Consider the following 25,263-nt stretch of genomic DNA (forward strand, 5'->3'; position numbering starts at 1 on the left):
ATGATTCCATCCACCAATTCGCAAAAGATTACACCATCCTAGTCATTAAAGCACTAACCTCTTAGTAATTACTACTGAAAACTGTACGCAATTATATAGAGTTGAATAACAATTTACAATTAAAACTTGTAAAAGATTGAATTTTAATTTTGGATAATATATTATATAAGCCATGATAGAGATCACATAGGTGATTTAATATTGATAACACTTAGTGTGTACATCTAATTTATAAATAGTTCCCTGTCTGTTTTTGATTATTCAAATATCAATAGTCAATAGTAAGAAAATATTCACTCATATTTTGTACATAGATACAAAAAATAGTGTCATATACATTAAAATATTACATATACGGTACATACATATTTTATCAAATATAAATTTGTAACGAGTTAAATATTTAGGTTTTAATTTTACACGTATTTTCAAATATATTATAATTTGCTATTCAAATGTTAAGTAAGATCTGAATATTATTATAAATGTGTAGGAATACAGGAGAAATTATTTTACTCTATATAGTCTGATTAAAAAACGTGGTTTTAAAAGGCATTTGTCATTAATAACGTTATTCTGATTATGCTATGTTTGCAACTTAATTTTGTATCACTTACAAGATTGATTAATAATTTATGAATACATCTCAAATTGTTTTTTTTTTGTTTTTTAATAATTGGATCAGTATTTTATAATATTAGATTACAAGTTTACGCTAAAACGAATTATGACCATTACATAGTTTTCATTTAAAGATTCAATACTTACAATAGAGTATATTTATCCTACTATACAACAAAATGTTTTTCTTTTTGAAAATCATAATTATAAATATAATTTTTCCAAGGCTTCAATCCTAATTGGCAGCAAAGTTAAGAGTTTTACCAACAGTGCCTAGAGAGTAGTGAGAAATGGCAATCAGTTTTGCCAACCGCAATACTAAGTAATGCAAGCAAAAAAAGACACTTTATGCCAGCAATGCCTACTTCAGTTGTCAAAGCAGCCAACACAAGTTCTGATTCTGATGAAGACAGGGTTGGTAATGAGGTCAATATATTTAAAATAACCCCTTAACACTGAAGAGATAGAATTGATGGTGAAACTGTAAATCCTCAATGTTATAATGAGGCATGTTAGAGAGCCAAGCTTGTACGTCCCTCAATAGGCTGACAAGAGAGTGAAAGGCCTACTTGCAAGAACTTGATTAGTTGGTTGTGGTATTGCATAAGGTATGGGAGAAAGTGTGTGGGAATTGCATCGTACAGATACTAGTCAAAAATATGACAAGCACTCTAATCCTTATATCCTGACTGGTTAATTTGGAAAATTTAAACATATACTTGGAACAAAAAACATTTTGAGGTTAGCAAACTGTCATAATCCTGCTTATTCTCTTAACACAACTATTCATAATATGCACAATAATTAATTTGTAACTAGCAATATAAATTGAGATGCAGATGAATGAAGAACAGAAGAAAACTTTTTGAAACTGAGCAAACCATCGGCTCCAGTATTAGCCCAATCCTAAAAATCCTTAAAAGCTGATTATCAGAGGGTCTCCATTTGCAAAACGAGAGCAATCTACTATCACAATAGTATCAAAGTTATTGCCTACATTAGGATACAAGTCTGAGTGGTCCATTAACAGATTCCCGCAGACGGAACAGACCTGTGAGCTGACCTGAGCAGTTACGCTACGAGAAGAGTGAGGGACACTTGAGATTCATGGTTGGCCCTAGGCTGGGCTGCATACCAACCGAGGCGACAACTTGTGTTATGTCGTCAGCATGGCCATACAAAAATAGCGACAAGCCACAAGTTAGACACTTAACACGTCTACAATGTTTGTCCCTTACATAAGAAGCAGCCACGTACGACTTACTTTATTAACATTCCATAGGATTTTCCAAGAACAACCTTTAAATTTGGATGAACCATTTTAACACTAAACTTAAAAAGTACTAATTTGTAGTGAAACATACCAATAAATAAAATGGTATAACTTACGATATTCAGTTACTTGTTTATTTATCACTGAACCAATAAATTTATAAGACAAGTAGATAAAAACTTCAAGGTCAATCGACCTAAATGAAAGAGGACAAGTGACTGCTGTATGGTGGATAATAGTGGCTTTTAGACGCAAACAAGGAGACATTCTGTCAGCTGAGTTAATGGGCCCATTAGCATAGAAGAGCTGTACCATGATAAGATCCTCATTTGAGTAGCTCTCTAACAGTGGTCAGGACAGCATCAGTCAGTATAGGAGATAGCAATACTTCTTAACCATGCTCCCCTCCCCATGCATGTAAAAATATTTTATCCCATTGGTAGCAAAGATCTCGTCCTATATATGTCAGACTAGTCTATGAAATTGTTTACCACCATATCCAATACTCTGTTTTTTAACATGATAAAAATAATTTTTTCCCCTGTGCAGGCTCAAATCTGTCATAGATTAAATTTAATCTGCATACATGATCATTTCTGCATTGATGTTATTGATGAAACTTTAAACACAGCCTTCTTTACCCTTCTCTTTACCAGAACTAATATTCATTTAGAAAGTTTTCTGCACAATGATCTGTTTTTTTTAATCACCTTCACTAATGTGTAGATGAGCAATTAATTTTTAAAATGACTAATTTTAAAATTAACTTTTAATCTTATAGGGAAGTTGAAAAACGCTAATGGTCTTCAAGCTAATCAAATAAATAAAAGTACATTTTTGCTGTAATAATTATTAAGTAAAAATCAATTGACATTTATAATTCGATCGATTTTGTTACTGAGTGTTTCAGTCGGTTCATCAAATATATAAAGAAGATTACCACAAATGGTGTAAAGCAACTGTGCAGTAACACTAGTGAAAAAGGGGAACACATTGTAACAACCAACATACACAGTTCTGTTTCTGGGTTCTGTTTCTGAGTCACCGTTCTGCTTACCAGCCTATTTCAGCCATATTCAAAACAAAAATTGCAATTGTGCAAAACATGTTTGCAATTTTTTAAACAAACAAGTATTGCCATCCTTTACGAACATGTTTGATTCAAAGGTACGGTGATGTACCTTTTTATCACAAATACCTTTCTATGAAAAAAAATAAATAATTTCCCATTTTTAGAATTGATTTGGGAGGATTAGGAAAATCCTTTTTTAAACAATATTTATTCATTTTTTTGAGTTGTGGAGAAACCAACACAATTCCATAATTGATTTCCACTTCATCAGGAAGTGCACCAAATGTAAGATCTGATCTAATCTAATGTAATATTACAGTTGACACATTTATTCCATAAAATACTAAGCAAAACATATTGTATAATGGATGACAAGTAAAATGTTTATCTTGAATACACTTGTACTGTTCTATGTATTTTTCTAACAATTGTATTATTTGTTGCTAGGTACAATCAATACAATATATAATACAGATATAAAATTCTGGTTTAGAAACATTAAATGCACTCAATATCTCATTATAATATTGTACTTATTACAAAAAATCAATTTTGTTTATATTCTTACAAGTCGTAATGTTTGTACATAGATGAGAATTTGAATTCTTGACATATGAAATATACATATATTTGATCACTTGGCCCCTATAAAATATCATAGGAAAAGGTTGTCTGATTACTATTATTGCTTGGCTATGCTTCTATAATTTAAAATAAATATTTGGGCTACTTTAAGTTTCAGAGATTTCAATTGTCAGTTCCCAATGTCAAGTAGAGTATTGTCAAAACCAAGGAACACATGACAGAGCTGATTTTCTGTTTTATACGCTTAAGAACGTCTAAGGTTCTTAAAATGTTGACCACAGCATCCACTGACCATATCCAAGCAACTGTTGGCATTGTAATGTACCATGTGAAATACAATGATGAGCGAAGACACAAAGGTGTCCAATGCAGTTAGTATTGGTAGGACACAATACAATACTATCAGTACTACGTAGCCTTGAGATGCTAACTGCAGCAATGACTGACCACATCCACGCAGTAAATTATTGGAACTACTATGTACCATGTGAAATACAATGATGAGTGGAGACACAAAGGTGTCCAATGCAGTTAGTATTGGTAGGACACAATACAATACTATCAGTACTACGTAGCCTTGAGATGCTAACTGCAGCAATGACTGACCACATCCACGCAGTAAATTATTGGCACTACTATGTACCATGTGAAATACAATGATGAGCGAAGACACAAAGGTGTCCAATGCAGTTAGTATTGGTAGGACACAATACAATACTATCAGTACTACGTAGCCTTGAGATGCTAACTGCAGCAATGACTGACCACATCCACGCAGTAAATTATTGGCACTACTATGTACCATGTGAAATACAATGATGAGCGAAGACACAAAGGTGTCCAATGCAGTTAGTATTGGTAGGACACAATACAATACTATCAGTACTACGTAGCCTTGAGATGCTAACTGCAGCAATGACTGACCACAACCACGCAGTAAATTATTGGAACTACTATGTACCACGTGAAATACAATGATGAGTGGAGACACAAAGGTGTCCTATAAGGTTAGGAGGAGTTAGTATTGGTTGCACACATTACGATACAATCGGACGTAGCCTTGAGATGCTGACTGCAGCAATGACTGACCACATCCACGCAGTAAATTATTGGCACTACTATGTACCATGTGAAATACAATGATGAGCGGAGACACAAAGGTGTCCTATAAGGTTAGGAGGAGTTAGTATTGGTTGCACACATTACGATACAATCGGACGTAGCCTTGAGATGCTAACTGCAGCAATGACTGACCACATCCACGCAGTAAATTATTGGCACTACTATGTACCATGTGAAATACAATGATGAGTGGAGACACAAAGGTGTCCTATAAGGTTAGGAGGAGTTAGTATTGGTTGCACACATTACGATACAATCGGACGTAGCCTTGAGATGCTGACTGCAGCAATGACTGACCACATCCACGCAGTAAATTATTGGCACTACTATGTACCATGTGAAATACAATGATGAGCGGAGACACAAAGGTGTCCTATAAGGTTAGAAGGAGTTAGTATTGGTTGCACACATTACGATACAATCGGCCGTAGCCTTGAGGGACCAGAAAGGCAACAGTAGTAGGTAGGGAGTTAGTATGCGACCCAGGCCCCTAACCAGTCAAATGGTGGCGGGAAAGCATGTGACATTCTGTGTCAGAGTTCCTCATACCACCACACAGCTAGTGGCCATGCTGTATGACAAACTTGTTTAAGTTTTTAATAGTCTAACTAGAAAATAATCACAGAGTTCCTATTTTGTAATATGTTAGAAAATTCATAAATTGCTTATGGTCGTTATTTTCAAAAAGTAATGAACTGAAAATAATAATTACTGACAGTGTATATTTTCCTCATCATAATATCAATTTTATTATTTACTTTAGCCAACAGACAATACTTTTTTAAATGTTACGGTAGTTTACAACATTTTTGAGGGACGTTATACTTAAAGCAGAATATTTGTTTATTGTGATAACATTTACGTATTGAGAGAAAATACTACTTCAACTTATATAACAATTGTCCAATTACAACCTTACTTTAAATTTGGATTGGAAATCTAAAACAGTTAAAAACACATTGATGTCTATAACAACCCTTACAAACATGTGAAGCTTCAAAATAATATGAATAATAGAGGTCAATCACTTAACTATGTACATACAGTAAACAAAGTTCTCTACTTTTCATAAGATACATACGTGTATCATATAGAAGTGTTAAAGAAAGATAAATCATAAAGAGTCGTATTGAAATGTGGGGACAAACTTTATTTCTTTTTAGTGAATTTTCTGTATGGATTATTATTTTGATTATTTTTAATGATAGTTAATTTTCTCTTGTCGTGAAGTCGCTAGCTAGCTAGAATGTTTATTTTTGTCAAACAAAACTCGTGTCATCATTGCCTAGTCATCCTGAGCTAAGGTCACAACCAGTCATGTCATCACCTTCACTTTGGTTGTCAAATACTTCCACCATTTAAAGCTACTAAAGATGAACAATCATATACAGATAAATATTACTCTCGCAACAAATGGGCTACACAGGGCAATCCTAAAAACTCTTTTTTTCTTACTGTAAAATCAAGTGCACTGTTATTGATGAGCATATTATATTTCCTGCAGTACGCAAAAATGTATAATTATTTAAATATTTTTAATTGAGTTTTTATCTGTATTTTTCTTTAGTGTTTAAACTACTAACTTTACAGTTTTGTAATAAATTATACTTTAGTATACCTTTGGTGCTTAAAATATTACAAGGTAAGCATAACAAGCTTTGTTATAATGGCTTGCAAACTTTCAAATCTATATAGTTATATATATATGTATATATTTCAAATCTCTATATTTCATTCTCCATGTGTCCTGCGAACACATAGACCCTCCGGCAGGCAAAAGAGAAGTTGTGTCAGCCTACTGAGCTCAACCAATAATGCTCAACCAAATTCCACGGTTGGACAAACACCATCATAGAACTCATTCTTCTCTATGTAGAAATAAAATCTGATGCATGTACATATGACATCTTTCTTGAGATTTCTTGGCATATAACTTAGGTTTTATTGTAGTGTTTAAGAGTATGCTGAAGTAAAATACAGTCACCAACTTTCAATGTTGACTCAAGAAAATTATATTTTTTTTAACTTTATGAATCAAATCATCATCAATATTTTTAAAATCTCATGTGATTGTAAATACAGTAGTTTGTTTAAACATTGATTTATTATGAACTTTCTGGTTGCCTTCATCGATACTCATAGGACCACATTAAAATATTCACTAACGCTCAGCCAAATCCCATGGAGTGACATGCACCATAATCAAACTCAGTATTCCTCATGTAGAAATTAAGCTTCATTTACAATGTGAAGTGTATAATTCAGTTCATTTTCGAGATATCGACTGAAAACCAAGCAATAAAAGGCCACTAAATGATATTTTTGTAAATTGGGACTAACAAATCATCCGGTGAAGTTTGACTGTGTAATTTATGTACACCACATACGTAATTAAAAATAAAATTATAATTTTTACAATCCAAACTAATGTAATGTTATCTCCTTCTTTCATACAGATTCTAATTAATCCACTCATTTTTTAATTGTTTATTTTTTTATTTTATTTAACTAGCAAGACAATTTCACTACAGCATAAAGGGTAGAGAGTTACTTTTTACATAACTTTAACTGAAACACATAAATTATTCTGTTTACTATGATTTAATGCTGACCTGGTTTTCTCTAATAATCAACTCAAAATTTTCAGTTTCTATTACAAGAAATAAGCTTAACCACATTTCCAATAAAAATTTGATATGAGAATTTATGGAACTGTGTGGCTAAAATCATTGTAGAACACAAAATGATTCAACTGAATACACTCACCAGCATCAAAGTTGGTCTTCAGCCTCCTCCATTGCCTGACATGAAGAATGGAGTAGCCAGCAACAACCGCGAAGAAGAGAAGACAAGCTGCTACTGCGGAGGCCAGTGCCACAGCTTGCCAGTCCCACACCAGCCTCTCAGCAGCAGTGAAGGGAACAGCCACGACATCAGCATTAGAGTCTTCAGGGAGACTCTCATCCTCTGAGTCCTCGGCCAAGTCCTGGTCCATCATCTCTGATATTGTTGAGGGCTCACCGAGGAACAGCCTATGAGTCGGCACAGCGGACTGGAAGTCAAATGAATCCATTGGAAAACTCAAGTCGTTGCCATTATGTTCTTTTACCTTGTCATTTTTATGTTCCTCAGATTTCATCATGTCTAAGAGATTCATGTGTTTGCTCTCTGGATCCAACAAATGGGACAGAGACATTCGTTCTTCATGCTTTTGGTGTTCATGGTTGAGCAATTTATCAAAGATCTCCAAGTCCAGGGGTGAGAAGTGTTTGTTCTGGTGGTCCTTATGATGTGCACTGTGATGAAAAATCTCCCCACTAAAGTCATCAAAGGAGTTTATACTTGGATGGTTCAGTTTATAATTCGAATGATGTTTTTCACTGTATGGACTCTCTCTGTGTAAGTTCTTCAGCAAGTCGTCTTTTCTGTGTTGTAATCTGTTCTTTGACCGTATCAGCCATTCCTTCCACTCTTTCTCCAAATCTTCTGTGCTCCTCAAAGGTGGTGGAGGAGGTAGTTTGTGCATTTTTTCGTGGTCAATTGTATCGAAGTCGTCACTGAGAAGATTCTTTGAAAAGAGATGATGTTTCTTAGCAGGTTTCTTGTCCGTCTCAAGACCTCCTTCGTCTATAAGTTTGGGCGAATCGTGCTTGTGATGTTTATGACCGTGATGTGTAACTGGAGGAAATTCCTCCACCTCATCATCGAACACACTGTGATGAATAGGAAATTTCTCCATGTCATCGTCTAGGAGGAAATGATGTTTGTGGCCTTTTTTGTGATGTTTTTTCTCAGTAACATCATCGGTTTCTACAAGATGTTTCCCATGATGCTTCCCGGCGTGTTTGTGTTTGTCATCTCTTGGCTTGAGCCAAGACCAATCGATATTCAGGTCGGAGAGAGGTCCACACACCGTGTCCACGTGCACCTGACACGGTCTGATCACCACTTGCTTGGCTGCAGAGTCGCATCGTGAGCAATTGACACAAGATTCCGTCTCTGTGGACCAGTATTGGAGCCCTGACGGACACAGGCTGGCAGCACACAGCGGCAGAAGAAACACTGCTGCCAGTAGCCGCACCTGCAAAATGACAATGTCTCGTTAACTTCCATTTGTATAGAATAGTTTTTGTACAGTTCATTACCAATTTTATATTTTGGGAATTGGTGTCAAAAATAACCATACTTAAGTACTTACTAATAATATTATAAATGCAAAAGTGCCTTTGTTTGTTTTGCTTTCAAGCGTAAACTACACAACTGATTCTCATGGACATTCTTATGATCCCTGGAATGAGTATAGGCCTATTCTTATTTCGAAAATCTCACAGGACTACGCCCCACTAGTCACTACGAAAAATTCCACCTTAGTCTCTAAAGTTGTAAAATATTGATTGAATGAACCATTATGTGTAAACATTGTTTTCTGACTGCACAACCATATGTTTAATTCATTAACCACTATTTTCAATTTGTTTATAGTGTGTAAATTCTTTAACGAGCACCCATTAGTTTTTTAGATTTAAGGGGTTAGATAAGTACTCATCTACTTTAGAGAATGTCCTAAAACATAAGATTGTCAGAATTTGACTCTAAAGATGCTCTTTGAAGCAGTCCGCAAAAACTATGCTAGATGAAAGATTGCTGGATTGTGCTTTTGAACTAATGTACAAATTCCAGTTCTGTTCTTTTCAGTTTACAAAGAAACAAACACGTAAATAGTATCACTGTTAACATACTTTTAACTTTACATATTTAGTAAATATAAATGATAAAGTTACTATTTAACTTTTAATATAAATTTAAAGACTGCTATAAAATCTATCTTAGTTGTCTTTTGACAGAAATAGGCTACTCAGAGCTGTGTATGTATATACATATTTCCTTCATAAGGAAAAAGGCAAAATCAACTATTGAACAAAAATACTAAGGCTGGAGTAAATTACAATGGCCAAAATATACACTTCTATACATACTTTCTTGGTAAGAAGGCAAAGCCATCATTTGCGTCAGAAATAGTACTGTATTCACTGACCAGAAGTGCTCATACAGGTGCAAAACCCATGAAGTTGCATGCAAAGCCGCGGGTTACTACTAGTAAGTTCTATAACTTTAACACATCGACTGCGGAAGGTATGCCTTAGTGCGTCCAGGATGCTGAGTATACCTCAGTACAGAACCCAGTACTGAGAAGGTGTCAATTGAATATTTGATCTACTAGAAACTTGATCAAAAGACACAATAAAAGAAATCTAAGTTGTCGTCAGACTGTACAGATCTGAAACCACCAATCTGTGCATATGAAAAACCCTCTTAAAAAACCAAGGACTATTTTATGTAACGGGAGGAATGTCTAGGAGTATCAATAATTTCACCATGAGCGCTAAGTCCTGTATCACTTATTTATCCGAAATTGTTGCTTTATCACAAGTGTTATCAGTTTCGAGCCGTGTGGAATGTTATTTTATCTACTTTATTCAAATAGGACCGTTCGTTCTATATAAACTTTGTAGTGCCAACGATTAGAGCTCCGGCGTACCACGTTCGTTAATGGTGCCGCCATATTGTAGTAGTCGATTTGCATTAAACGTATTTTCGGGTACGCAAGCGTCAGCGTAATGGTATTAACTGGTAAAGCGTGTATTCACACACATCTATTTTATTTTAGGTAGTTAAACAAATCTAACCACCGCACTTATTGAATTGCTAGATTAGTTGGGTAACCATATAAAATTAAAGCCATTTTTACTTAAAACGTTTCGATGCGAACAAAAATAATGCGGTAAAACACTGTTGGAACTATAAACTAAACATTACTCAGTAAGACACGGTTGAGATCTCAATTACCGAGACATGGACTGACAGACACTAATGGCCTGCGCTACTCGTCATGACGCCAACTAAAGCGTGGTTCGATGTGACAATTAATTCAGAGCCCCATTCCGTATGACGCAACATACAGAAACGGTCTGTGATGACGCGAAGTGGACAATGCTGAAATTATGGACAAATTAAGGCCACGACCTAAGTTAACGTTATTTCAAGATTCGGCCCGTTTTATCGCTAGGTAAAATGGAAAGCCAGCGTGACGATAACCGATATGCTTTTCATTATTTTAAAAGCGTAAAAGCGTGGACTTGCCTTAAAAAATTCACGAATTCTGTTTAGCTGCAATTAATCTAAAATAGTAACAAACTATAACATAAAATTAAGTGAAGGCTGGTATCAAAGCAGTTATCCACATTTGTATCCATTCTTAACTTTAATTCAATCCAAAAAGAAACTCCTGTTTCCATGTGAATGTTTAGTTTATCTCCAGTTCACCTCCTCTTAGTGCAGCGTCTGAGACCTGACGTTGTTACAGAATTGACTCCTGAAATCTGAAGTCATGTTCGCCTGAAGAGATTCAAAAGAGGTTGGCGCGAAGAAGCTCACAATTAATTCTTTACATAGTTTTGACATCATAGACACCTAGACTATAAAATATGGTGTAATCTGGGTGAAGAGGTATTTTCATTGTGCACAATTGAGTGTATGACGATGCTTTAGATTTCTAAGCACGATGGAGCAACCGCGTTTTCTACACATAACGTACATGTAGTTATGGTGAGAAGGGTTGATTCAATATAAATGTTGAGTTTAACTCCAGTTTTGCTAGTTTTCCGAGCTCTTCAGGCGAATCTGACTCCAGATTCCAAGAATGAAGTCTGCGACAGCGCCAGATTCCAGATGCTGCGCTAAGAGAAGGTGAATTGGGGCTGAACTCAACATTCACATTGAATCAACACTTTCCACCATAGCTACGCTTCTGATTCTACTTCTTTTTCTCACACTTTTCAATCACTACATAAGTGAAAATTTTGAAAATGAATCTGAGAAAAGATTAGTCATACTAAAAGACATTATGTTAAAACAGAACTGTAGCCGCACATGTGTTCAGTTTAGTTATTCAGCTCTTGCCTAATTTTCCAATGTCCATTTCGCACAGTAATTTACGCATACGTAATACCGCCTTTTTATTTGTTTCCTCATTTCCGCGTCAAGGCGACCCAATTCTCTACCAGTCAAACTGGAGCGCTTCTTTAGTGTCCGACCATCACATTTTGAATCAAGAGTCGTGCTCTTTCACTTTTATTCATCCATTTAAGATATTGTACTTAGTAACAAAACAAAAACAACGAACACAATTGTGCGTCTAAGTAAAATATTTACTGCATGATTTCTATAGTAGAGTTTGTTTAGTCTTATAAAGAATATGTTACGTCAAAATAGCTCATATTCTACAAAAGCCAACATAATTATATTGCAACTTGACATTCAATATTGATACTGATGCAAAATGTATAATGCAGATGAGGTAACGTAAAATTACATATTTGTATTAAATATTACTATAACTTTTACTACTATAGCTATCCTTCTGATCATTTTGCCGAGGTGCAGGAGTCTTGCAAGAGCAACACTTTCAGTTGGCAAACATAAATTTACACGTACAAACTCAAAACAATTTAGTCCACTGTGTCTTACCCAATAAAAATATTACCCCGTAATTCAAAATACATAAGAATAAAAAAATATCGATTTTCAAGCACCAAGGTGACAAGACGTGTCCCGCAATTAATATCGCTTTAACCAATTTGATTGGGGAGGATTGCGGAGGATATAGGGTAGGATTTTCAATTCCAAATTCATGAAACAGTTTTAAGATTCCTTTGAGTATAATCTTCATACAAAAAATGCAACTTGAACTAACAAAAAAGAGTCTTGAGCAATTTGAAATACATAACCAACCTAATGAATGAGCTCTTGTTCAATGCTCGTACTCCGTATGTCTCGATAACCAGTCAATTTAGATGACTGCTCTGTTTGCTGAGGTGAGACATGGGAACCCGTGGCAGCTGATGTGTGTGTGTGTGTGTGTGTGTGTGTGTGTGTGTGTGTGTGTGCGTGTGTAAGTCCAGTATCGAGAGACAGATGTTCAGCAGACGACACCCACAGAGACATCAAAGCACTTCCTGTCTTATCACCCCCCCCCCTCTCACCACCCCACAACATCGGATCATATCAGATATCACCGGGTTGGCGGGCCGCCTCACTACACACCGACACAGAGTATATCCTTTCATACCTCTCTCTAGTTGTCTGCTGTCACTGTGTAGGTATGCTCCCCTCACTACATCACCACTACCGTGTGCAACCTTACCGTACGTACAAGGCTTTTCAGGTTATTAAATCAACAACTTAAAACTCCCAGTACATTCATCCCCATTCCACCTCCAGATGAACAAATATTATAAGGAGCGACAGGGTCCGTATCGTTGTCCGTCCGTCGATCGTCTGTGCGAAAACGATTGATAGATAAGTCCTGCAGACCAGAATCTTGGTACCTAGGTTCCTCTTGATTCGAAGAACAATTCAATTGTTTTTTGAGGTGAAAAGGTGAAAGGATAGTCCGTTCTCCTGTACATGCGTCATTGCGATAACGCTTGACAGATAAGTCTTGTAGACTTGAAACTTGAAACATAGGTTCCTCTTGATTCAAAGGAACAACTCAATTGATTTTTGAGGTGAAAAGGTGAAAGGATAGTCCGTTCTCCTGTACATGCGTCATTGCGATAACGCTTGACAGATAAGTCCTGTAGACTTGAAACTTGAAACATAGGTTCCTCTTGATTCCAAAAGAACAACTCAATTGATTTTTGAGGTGAAAAGGTGAAAAAGGATAGTCCGTTCTCCTGTACATGCGTCATTGCGATAACGCTTGACAGATAAGTCCTGTAGACTTGAAACTTGAAACATAGGTTCCTCTTGATTCAAGGAACAACTCAATTGATTTTTGAGGTGAAAAGGTGAAAGGATAGTCCGTTCTCCTGTACATGCGTCATTGCGATAAACGCTTGACAGATAAGTCCTGTAGACTTGAAACTTGATACATAGGTTCCTCTTGATTCAAGAACAATTCAATTGTTTTTGAGGTGAAAAGGTGAAAGGATAGTCCGTTCTCCTGTACATGCGTCATTGCGATAACGCTTGACAGATAAGTCCTGTAGACTTGAAACTTGAAACATAGGTTCCTCTTGATTCAAGAACAATTCAATTGTTTTGAGGTGAAAAGGTGAAAGGATAGTCCGTTCTCCTGTACATGCGTCTATTGCGATAACGCTTGACAGATAAGTCCTGTAGACTTGAAACTTGAAACATAGGTTCCTCTTAATTCAAAGGAACAATTCAATTGTTTTTGAGGTGAAAAGGTGAAAGGATAGTCCGTTCTTCCTGTACATGCGTCATTGCGATAACGCTTGACAGATAAGTCCTGTAGACTTGAAACTTGATACATAGGTTCCTCTTGATTCAAAGGAACAACTCAATTGATTTTGAGGTGAAAAGGTGAAAGGATAGTCCGTTCTCCTGTACATGCGTCTATTGCGATAACGCTTGACAGATAAGTCCTGTAGACTTGAAACTTGAAACATAGGTTTCCTCTTGATTCAAGGAACTCAATTGTTTTTGATGTGAAAAGGTGAAAGGATAGTCCGTTCTCCTGTACATGCGTCTATTGCGATAACGCTTAACAGATAAGTCCTGTAGACTTGAAACTTGAAAACATAGGTTCCTCTTGATTCAAAGGAACAACTCAATTGATTTTTGAGGTGAAAAGGTGAAAGGATAGTCCGTTCTCCTGTACATGCGTCATTGCGATAACGCTTGACAGATAAGTCCTGTAGACTTGAAACTTGATACATAGGTTCCTCTTGATTCAAGGAACAATTCAATTGGATTTTTGAGGTTTGAAAAGGTGAAAGGATAATCCGTTCTGCTACATCCGTCTTTGCGATAACGCTTGACAGATAAGTCCTGTAGACTTGAAACTTGAAACATAGGTTCCTCTTGTTTGAAGGGACAACTCCATTGTTTTTGAGGTGAAAAGGTGGAAAATGGATAGTCAGTTCTCCCTATCTATCCGTCATTGCGATAACGCTTGACAAAATAAGTCCTGCAGACTTGAAACTTGATACATAGGTTCCTCTTGATTCAAAGAAGGGACAATTCAATTGATTTTGAGGTCAAAAGGTGAAATGGTAGTCAGTTCTCCTACTATCCGTCTTTGCAATAACGCTTGATAAATAATGTAGACTTGAAACTTAAACATAGGTTCCTCTTGATTCAAGTCTGAGGTCAAAAGGTGAAAGGATAATCCGTTTCTGCTATCCGTCTTTGCAATAACGCTTGACAGATAAGTCCTGTAGGACTTGAAACATAGTTTGAAGGGACAACTCCATTGATCTGAGTCAGTTCCTATCAGCAATAACGCTTGATAAATAAGTCCTGCAGACAAGGTTCCTCTTGATCGAAGGGACAACTCCATTGATTTTGAGGTCAAAAGGTGAAATGGTAGTCAGTTCTCCTATCAATCCGTCTTTGCAATAACGCTTGACAGATAAGTCCTAGACTTGAACTTGGTACCTAGGTTCCTCTTGATCGAAGGGACAACTCCATTGATTTTGAGGCCATAACGCTTGATAAGATAAGTCCTGCAGACTTGAAACTTGGTACCTAGGTTCCTCTTGATCCAAGGAACAGCACAATTGATTTTGAGGTCAAAATATGGAAGGATAATCAGGTCTCCTGTCTATCCGCCTTTGCGATAACTCTTTCGTTAGGTCCTTCGACACTCAGTTGTTCAAAACTTGTTAGGTTATTAATACTTTGATTACCGAGCGACGGAGTGTTTAATGTTGAGACAGACACACTACAACACAATGTCATTGTAACTTTCAGTAACGAAACTGTTAAAAACTTATAAAGGAAGGGTCAAGCGCACCAAACTATGCCATATTAAAAAAATATATAAGATTTTCATCTGATCTCCCTCGTCCAAGAACACCGAAACAAATATGAAATGCTGATTTGAAAGAGATATCACAAGAATTGGACAAGTGTAAATAATACTAAGGAACCGGATAACTTATAAAATCCTACTAACAAAAATAAGAGTAGTAATTGAACTATCCAACACAGTTCTAATGGCCAAACGTTGAGAAAGGCTTTTAGAGTCACAAGAACGTAAACATAAATAATTATAATAAAGTCTAAGTAAAATGTAATATGGGTAAAGATCCCAAATAAAGAGAGTCCATTTGGCTTTATCCACATATTATATACTTACAACACCTCAGTTGCATTAAAACCGCTCTTGTCAATAGGAGGTGTAGGTAGAGGCGGATTTGAAGATTTGCCTTCCCTGGGGTATCCAAAATTTGTCGCCCTCCCTCTCCCCCCCCCCCCCCAAAAGGCATGTAGGCTTACCTTGGTAGTACCGCGGTGGGTCGGCGGCAGCGAGGCGGCCACGCTAAGCTTAATAAAACTCAAATAAAATAGGTTGAATTGTCAACATTGAAGTTGCGCGAATGATTGTTTAAACAATTCCAATTTAAAAATTTAATACAAGTAATTTTTTCACATATTTTTAACTTTTGAAATAATTTATTTTTTACTTTTTACCCAAATTTGTCGCCGCCTGAATTCTGCCGCCCTGGGCTATAGCCTATTCAGCCCATATATAAAATCCAGCCCTGGGTGTAGGCCTATACAGCAGACCGGAAAGTCTACCGTAGCCTTGCCCTGTTCGACTTAACAATCGAATACAGTGGCGTAGCGAAGGGGGGGGGGTCCAGGGGGTCCGGACCCCCTCCGAAATTTTTTAAGACATTAAAAATGCAGGAGAAAAAAGGAGAGTTATCATTACTCTTGTCTACAAACATTAAATTGATTGATTTAAATTGATTAAAGTGACCATTGTTAAAAATGTAATTTGTCCTTTCGTTTAAATCATAAAGTATCAAACGATACTTTTGGGCTCGCCTTTCAGATAGTTTAGTGTAATCACGGTATTTCTATAGGGCAAGGTCACGTGACGTCGCAAAGTAACCTGAACCGTAACACGGCGAACAGTTTAAATTAGCGACCACTTCGTTCAAATTCGTCTTGGGACGTAAAATGACCGCTTAGAATTAAGTTATGACGTTGATTTTATGTGTCATTAAACTGTAGACGTGTATATAATTATCGAACAAAATAAAAAAAAAATCACTTTTGGTCGGAAAATACACTTTGAAAAACTCTACTGATTAGAAACTTCAACTAATTTGGACTCAGTGATTGAGGTAAACGTGGTGTTTTCGGTTGAGTTAGGACGACGATTTTTGTTATCATTAAACTGTACACTGTACCCTATATAATTATCGAGAAACAAAACAATAAAATCACTTCCGGTCGGTAAATACCAAAGAAAAGCTCTCTACAGATTCAAGTTTTTGACGATTTTGGATTTCACTGGTTGAGTGGTTGAGGTAAAAGTGGTACTTAGAATTATGTTAGAACATTGATTTCGCGTATCAATTGGACGCCGACTAATAACTATATAATTATCGAAGAAAGAAAAATTGAAAAAAAAAATCACTTCCGGTCGGATAATACACCACACCGGAAAAACTGTACTGATAAGAAGTTCCGACTACTTTGGATTTCACTGACCGAAGTATTATTTCATTCTCCTTTAGTATATTCCCATCGGAAGTGATTATTTTCGTTTTTTTTTTTATTATTATAATTATATATTTATTAGTCGGCGTTGAATTAATACCTAAAATCAATGTCCTAACATAATTATAAGTACTACTTTTACCACAACTAGTGAAATCCAAAATCGTCAAAACTTGAATCTTTAGAGAGCTTTTCTTCGGTATTTACGACCGGAAGTGATTTTTTTTTCTCGATAATTATATAGTTAGTCGAGTACAGTTTAATGATAACAAAAAATCGTCGCCCTAACTCAATCAAAAACACCAACGTTTACCTCAATAACTGAAGTCCGAAGTAGTTGAAGTTTTAATCATTATATAGTTTTTAACGTGTATTTTATTTCCGACCGAAAGTGATTTTTTCCCGATAATTATATACTCGTCTACAGTGTAATGATACAAAAAAAATCGTAATTATAACTCATTCATAAATACCTCAATCAGTGAATCCAAAGCAGCCGAACTTCTAATCAGTAGAGTTTTTTCCGGTGCATTTTCCTACCGTTAGTTTGATCTGTACCCGAGCAACGCTAGAAAATTGCCCTCCTTTTCTAAAAGGGTTTTCGGCCGTCAGTGCCCAATGTCCCCGAAGGAGTATTTCATTTTCTCCCACAGAATATAGTTGTGTCAATTATACGCTTGAGTGAAGCTCTGTTTTGTTCTTTTCTTTCTTATCCAGTGAATGCAACATCACATTGGTGCCTTCTACTCGGCCAGAATCGAACTTCGTAAAGTTTCTGTAGCTATACAAGAACATTTGTGGTACTAGAGTTGCTGTGAGAGTTGAATTTGCCTATTACATCTTTCCACTTTCTATAAGGCGTAGTTACTAAAGTTCCATATTTTTGGTATTTACCTTTTACCAGTGAACTCATTGGCAATTAAACACAAAACGTCCCCCAGATCACCGGTTCCGGACCCCCCCGAACGAAATTTCTGGCTACGCTACTGATCGAATAGTTATTTATTACATATCGATGAATTGCAATCCAAATTATTCTCGACCTTGCATTTGTTTCGGATGCTACAATCTCGGTGTTACAAAAGGAACGTAAAGAACTAACGAACTGATCTATTTTGTCCAGCGATAATCGTGTAGCCTCACATAGTGTACGCGAGGACCCGGCGCAGAGGACACGTGGGTTCTCGGAACCGGATGTGGGCGTGACGTCACGGAATACCGGAAATGATCGTAAACATGTGTCCACAACACCTTGACGTACTACGCCTCGACTGTACCTAATAATGAGGCCTTCTTTGACAGGCTAATATTGACACAGTCGGGACACGAGTGTAAACGTGTCCTCAGTCTATTGAACTTTCCACATCCAAATACGTGTTCCACGTAAAAGAGTTTAAAAACAGATGTATTCAATAAACGTTTTTTAAAGCTGCAATAACACGGATACGGACTAACACATAAGCCCTTTGCAGTTTTGTATTAAACGGCTTCTTACTTACTTGCATTCACTGTGTTACAGGCCTATATTGTTTTGATAGTGTAGATGCAATGCAATTCCAGTCTATGAAGTAAGGCAATAATCCTTTTGTAAAATTTACGATGAATCCACAAAAACGATGGTAAAGCACACACAATTTCCTTGCTCTATTTTTGGTCGTGGACACAACGTAATTTTTCAGGAAGTCGATACAGAAATCTCCCCCAAGAAGATAATCAATTACCAGTCGCAGTACTTTTGGAAGAAATCGAAATAGCGAGTTAGTAAAAGGATAACAGTACTAAATAATAATCTGTACATAGATAGGCGAATTTGTTTTAATAGTAAATAATGGTTATATTAGTGTTAGCCAACGAGGTAGAGAATAACATTTGTGACTCAGGTAATTTAAAATCTCATTAGCTCGTTTGCTGATCCTACCACGCCTATTTCCAACATGGATTAAAATGTGAAAAACTAAAAATATTACTTGTGAAATAATTTAAAGTTTGAGATAGCACTTCGCTACCCTTCCACTATGACCAGCAACGAAACTGGCGCGTCTGACGATTGACTCCTCTCTTGGGGAGCTCTCTCTATTGGTTGTCTCTAGACATGAAAGTTTCCTGCTCCTGAATCATCATCGATATTTTTAGCCAATAGCGCAGTGTACGGCGGTTATCGCGAGATAACCGAGTCAAGCAACGTCGAGCGTGGTTGCTACTTGGATGGGTGACCGCTGAGCGATCCTGCCCTTGCAAGCAGCCCACCTGCCCGTCCATTGGTGGTAGTTCGGAAGTCACCTTTACGCCGTTGGTCCCCAGGTTAAGTCTTAAAGAGGGCTTCTTAGCCCTAAATTCGCCTGGTAAAATACGACTATCAAACTATAAAATTGTGGTTGCTACCAGAACCGTAAAACGTAGAGCCAGTTTAAAAGCACGTTCTAACGATGGCGAAGGTCGATGCTATAGCCAGCACTATAGCGATCGTCAGAAATAGTGTTCAACTAAAGAGGAGAGGATACAGTTGTAACCGAGGACTCGACACAATGACAGCCAAAGCGTGAGCGGCAGACAAGGCAGACAATGGGGCACCTCTGCCTGCTCGTGACCCACCATGGCTGACCGACCGCCCGTGGCCGTGGCCGTAGCCCCTCGTCTCGGCCGATCGGTGGTGAACAGGGTTCGCTCAGTCCGGTCACGTGGTTTCTTATAACAATCCTATTTTCCCATCAGAATCATCATCTTCTCGCTAACATTTTGTGTACTAGTTAAATTAATTAATTGTAATCGTGTTTTCTACCACGATTCGCTTTTAGGTTTATACAGTGAAAATCTGTTTTAGAAGTATCGAATTATCTTGTGTAATTTTTAGGTGTAAGTCCATACTTAGGGTCAGTAGGTGATATTTTAACTGGAGATGAGTGGTCAATACCGTTGAGTCGAGAAGTTTGGGTTGTCCAGGACATTTCGATGTCTAAAAGATTCGGTTTACCATGGAGTTCACTGAAGCGTGAACATGATTAGGAGATTGAACAGGAGATAACGTTACCAGAGAATTAATTTAACACGGGAGTGCGTCCATAAAGGCGTAAAGTTAGCAAATGGTCTACTACATTACTATATTAGGTTGAATAGATCAGGTACACCAACAGGGGATGATGATTTTACACGAGAAAAATATATTGTCAACTAAAACTATACAGGTACTAAGTACTACCGAAGTTTCTCCCGATAATAATTTTAAAACACCGCATGAGCAATGGCAAATACAAAGGAGTTCTGACAAATTACAACTGCGCCTTCATTTTTATTCTGGCAACAGCATACAAAAATATAAGTTTATATCATACCATTACATTGCATTTTCATAAAACAAAGATTTCATGGGCTCTTAAATTTTCTTAGTCTTCTAAAATGAAAAACTCTTTTTAAGATTTTAAAATTGTTTTATTCTTGGCACTTATTTTATTTAATAACGGAGCTCAGAGAGCTGAAAGTGCTAAGATCTGCTATGGAGTTTAACACTGAAAAACACCTTCGGGCGCCCATTTTAACTGTAAATCTAATACCTGACATTTCTGTATTTTTTGTAGTTTTTAAGATATTTATAAATGTTTAAACGGGAAAGAACACATTCGCGTTAACGGCGTTTTCGTTCGTTGAAATTATTTGAATAGAAAATGGAGCTTTGTTTAATTAAAGCTTCTCACTATTAATATGTTTGTAAAAAAAAAAAAAAAAAAAAAAAAAACAAGTTTTACGCATATTTACAAATATTTTATAAACAAAGGAAAATTTCAAAAGATTTAAAACAGAGATTTAAAACAGTCTTTTACAAAATTGCTTTTACAAATTCAAGGTGTTATATTTATAGTTTAGAGCACTTACACTGCCGCCCATTAAAAAAAAATGTATTTTGTGAATTTGAAACTCCATAACGAATTTCAACACTTTGAGCTTTTATCAAAAATAATAATAATATACTGGGTTTCCCATGAAGAAAAACAAAGTTGAACGTCATATTAAAAAAATGTCGGTAGTATTTAAAAGTTTGAAATACATATTATTTCAAGGTTTCTAAATAAGGAAAGGTTCGCTTTTTAAAGTTTGCTGTCAGATTTATAGTTATCATCACATTGGTGGCCCATTTAAATTTGCCACACAATATAACAGAACTTTACTACAATCAACCTTCCTCCTTCCAGGTTCTTTTACGTATCAGTAACATCAGCCGACGCTGCGGTTAGAACTTCAATGCTTATGGCCGGCCACCCCAACTGAGAAACAGAACAAACTGTTGAGGAAGAGATATTTAACTGAGAAACAGAACAAACTAGTAGTACTAAGCTTTTGTTTCAAATTTAACACCGGTACGAATATTTTTGTTACACAATTATTATTTCATTGTCATACGGTCTTGTTTCGTATGCTGTTTAGTTATTTATTATAATTCAATAAAGAGCTATTTAGCTGGAATAGTAACTTGCTCAAAAATCCGAACATAGGGTTGGATTTTATTTTATTTGAGGTGAAGGCCTGGAGTGTTTAACAATGGGTGGGTCAACAAAGGGCCGGGTGAAAAATGATCGCTGGTGCAGCTTGTTAGGGGAGGAATTCTGACCGCGAAGCAGATTTTTTGCCAGGAATTCCTGCCACTCCAAATTTTACGAATTCTAGCTACGCCGCGACTCGCACTCGAGTTTAACGATACGTACTTTGGCAACCATCGGAGTTTTAGGCAAAACAGCGCTAACCATTGAACACGGATGAATACCAACCTTATCACTGTATCAGCATCAAGATTTTTTTAGGTATCAGAATCTTTAATGAAGTTTTGTTATCAAAAACAGGATTTTAGATCAAAATGGCGCTAAAGAATGGTAGCAAAATAAGTCCCGAATTCCAGCCGAATATCGAGTTCGATAATCAATACTGTTAATCTTTTGTTCTCAGTTTCAAAAATATCCACATTTCTATCCATCTTGCTTGGAGGAATGAACATACCGACAATATATAACATATTTCATTTTAGTATTGGTGAAAGGGGGGACGGGAAAGGTATTTATACAGATGCAAAAGTCTTACACATTTTTGATATACGCAAATTTGTCCCATCTACCCTTAGATATTTTATCGGACATCCGTCTATTCCTTCTTGGAAATCAATCCCCATCATTGCTAGTTTTTAAAATGTATATACGTTTGAGCCTTCTCACCTAAGGAGCTAGAAAGTGTAATCTCGTCACAAAAATGTGATGTGTGTCTAAGTGAAGAAGGAAAACAACATATCAGTATATCTTTTAACAATGTTGTTCAAATTCTGAACTATTCGATAGTTAACTCATGTCTAGGCAATTTCTTACAAGCAGGTAACACTAGAACAACCAGCTTTAATTATAGCCTAAGTTGAAGCCCACAACTGTTCACCACATTATCTCAGACTAGGTTGACTTGGTTATTAGCAGAAGATTTTTGTTGGCATGTAAAATACAGGGCCCAAATCGAGATTCAAACCCGAGTCACTGGGGGGATAAGCTCTGACGCTACTGTATCACGAAACTACCAGGGACGACTACGTTTCAGTATTGAAAGAAAACAAAATATTGTTACCTTCGCGGAACAATGAGCACAAGCGATGTTTACTGTAAATGTAAATAATAGAAAACATCACTGGACCCAGACATATTATAAGTGGAACGCCAGATAAACCAATCTCGTTATTATTATTATTAGGATATTTAGAATTATACTTAATGAATCAAAATGTATGTCTCAACAAACAGATGTTCCATTCTCTCACAGACTGCCAAAGAAAGATTTGAAAGTGAAAATATCACAATCGCCTAAGTAAAATGAAAGCAAATTGAATGTGCTGGAGGATACGATACAAGAAGATGTAGAATGTACATCCTTCCCTAACGCAATTTGCTGTGCCTCCCGCCTGTAGCTCGCTCGCGGGTCGACGGTGACCTCGACCTTGGGTGGCTCGGGCCCCACACTTTCTACCAGAGTTCACCTCACATCGGCTTCCTCTCCTTCACTTTTTGTTGGGTTAACGCGTTTTTTGTCCACATGCCACACGCTTCGCCGGCGTATAATGTCTTGTTAGTGGCCATTTGCATAACAAGCGTGTCACTTCATTCGTCACTTCCAGACGGTACCTTAGCTTCAAGTGATGTGTTGATGTAATTTTTAAAAGAGGTTCAGCCAAAAATACAGTTTAATGTTTGAAAAACACGTGTCGGCAGATTACTAAATTGTTGGTAGTATCAATATGGTATAAAAAAATATAAATTTGCACCATGTGTATGTTACTTGACCTCCAGTTCCTGATGGGCTAGGGTATACGATGAGCTGATGATAGCTACAACGCAAGAGTGCATTGAAATAATATTATTGGAACGATATAATGTTGATTTTACACTGTATAATTTTTCCTTTTTTACTCTATGGCATTTAACTCAAAATGTTTAATTGTTGTAGACAATGGTTTCGATAACTTACAACTAAGTTTTCAAATTAACTGTAACATCCTTTATAAACCCTAAAACATTATAAAGACACAATTTAAATGGATAAAATTGGTAGGTAACTAAAATACCTTCGATAACCTCTAACCAACCTAACCTAACAAGCTGTTAATATTGCGGTGCTGTTTTAACACTGACAAGACCTTATATTAAATCCGTTCCTAGTACAATAGCTATGTACCCAGTAGCCAGTACACATTAATATGTTTCAATCTCACTGAAATAATTTTTTTAACTTACTAGGCATTCTAAAACATGTGCAGTTTGTAAACTCAAAATATTATCCTCTATAAATAACTGTTTGCAACGCGTTCCAAAATTTACATTGTAAATAATTCTTAGCGTTCTTTGATGCTACACAAGGCACAATATCTTACCATATCTAAGATGAAAGAGCACAGAGTAAAATACACACATTTTAACTAATTGAAACCTTTACTGTCCTTTAATCTGTTTATCAGTATTTCCGTAAAAATTTATCCATAGCACTAGCTGAGTGATGATAGCTGCATTTTAGCTTTTTGGAATTTTTAAACAGAGTTAATATAATTGGATTAACAATAACAATGAAGAATATAGGATACGTGCTAATTTACATAAGTGACGTCGACTATTTGAACGTTGTCTACACGAAGGCTGATGTTCCTAATAGCCCAGCTCGACTCTGCCCTACATCGCCTTTCACCTACCCAAGGACGAATCCTGCCGCATTTATTTATAGAAGAAAATGACGAATGTTCCAGTCTGCCTTTCATGCGGTTTACAGATCCGCAAGAAAACCAGTTCCGTCTGGAGGTGGGCGCAATGACGAGCGAACTTGAATGCGCAACAGTTCCCGTCTCTGATAACAGTACGATTGAGTGATGCAATTGACAAAAAAACACGATCTCCAACAGTATTGCCGCCACTAGATCTTACCGACAGAAACACAGGCAACAAAACATGTAGATACTGACGTCATCACTGATTGACTGGCAAGTAAGTACTGGCTAGCGCCCTATCCCGGACTGTGAACGTGGTGACTCATCATAACAGGACTGAAGTTCCCACAAAATATAATTAATTATACAGGGCGTTTCAAAATTATTGTCAAATATATTTTCAGAGTACCTACTAATACTAAGTGGCAAACCAAAAATAAGCGTTCGTCTGTTGAAAACGCATTTAATTTACAGTACGTCTACGTTTGTCGGGAAAACATATTATTTCAAAAGTAAAACACTAAGCATTGATTTAATCTTTTCATTACTAAAGTATTCATGTTACTCTACTTCGTTGATTTATAAAATGGCAACTGCTCAAACTTAAAACACAGTATCTTTACGTTTTTAACAATATTACAATGCAGATGCCAATGCCACTTTTTTTAGTTAAAAATACAAATTATTATCACACAAAAAAACAGTTAAAACGATTGGTCACACTCCAATTGTATGCTTTGTCGATTAACCATTAAGGAAAGTAAAAATAAAGCAAATCGAATTTCACAAATTTATACGAAAATGTTTTACATTACTGTTGTCTTTTATGAATCGCTT

The 25,263-nt window shown here is 36.4% G+C and overlaps 1 protein-coding gene across 1 annotated transcript in view; it reads right to left on the reverse strand.

The window, feature by feature from the left end:
* The window catches only part of LOC124362044, a 52,797-nt gene that overhangs the window by 18,310 nt on the left and 9,224 nt on the right, over positions 1-25,263 (reverse strand). The window contains exon 2 of the mRNA XM_046816200.1: positions 7,440-8,754. Within this exon, the coding sequence (XP_046672156.1) occupies positions 7,440-8,754 (1,315 nt within the window). The remainder of the gene's footprint in view (positions 1-7,439; positions 8,755-25,263) is intronic.

This window comes from Homalodisca vitripennis, chromosome 5, assembly GCF_021130785.1.
Source record: "Homalodisca vitripennis isolate AUS2020 chromosome 5, UT_GWSS_2.1, whole genome shotgun sequence".
Classification (NCBI taxonomy): Eukaryota; Metazoa; Arthropoda; class Insecta; order Hemiptera; family Cicadellidae; genus Homalodisca; species Homalodisca vitripennis.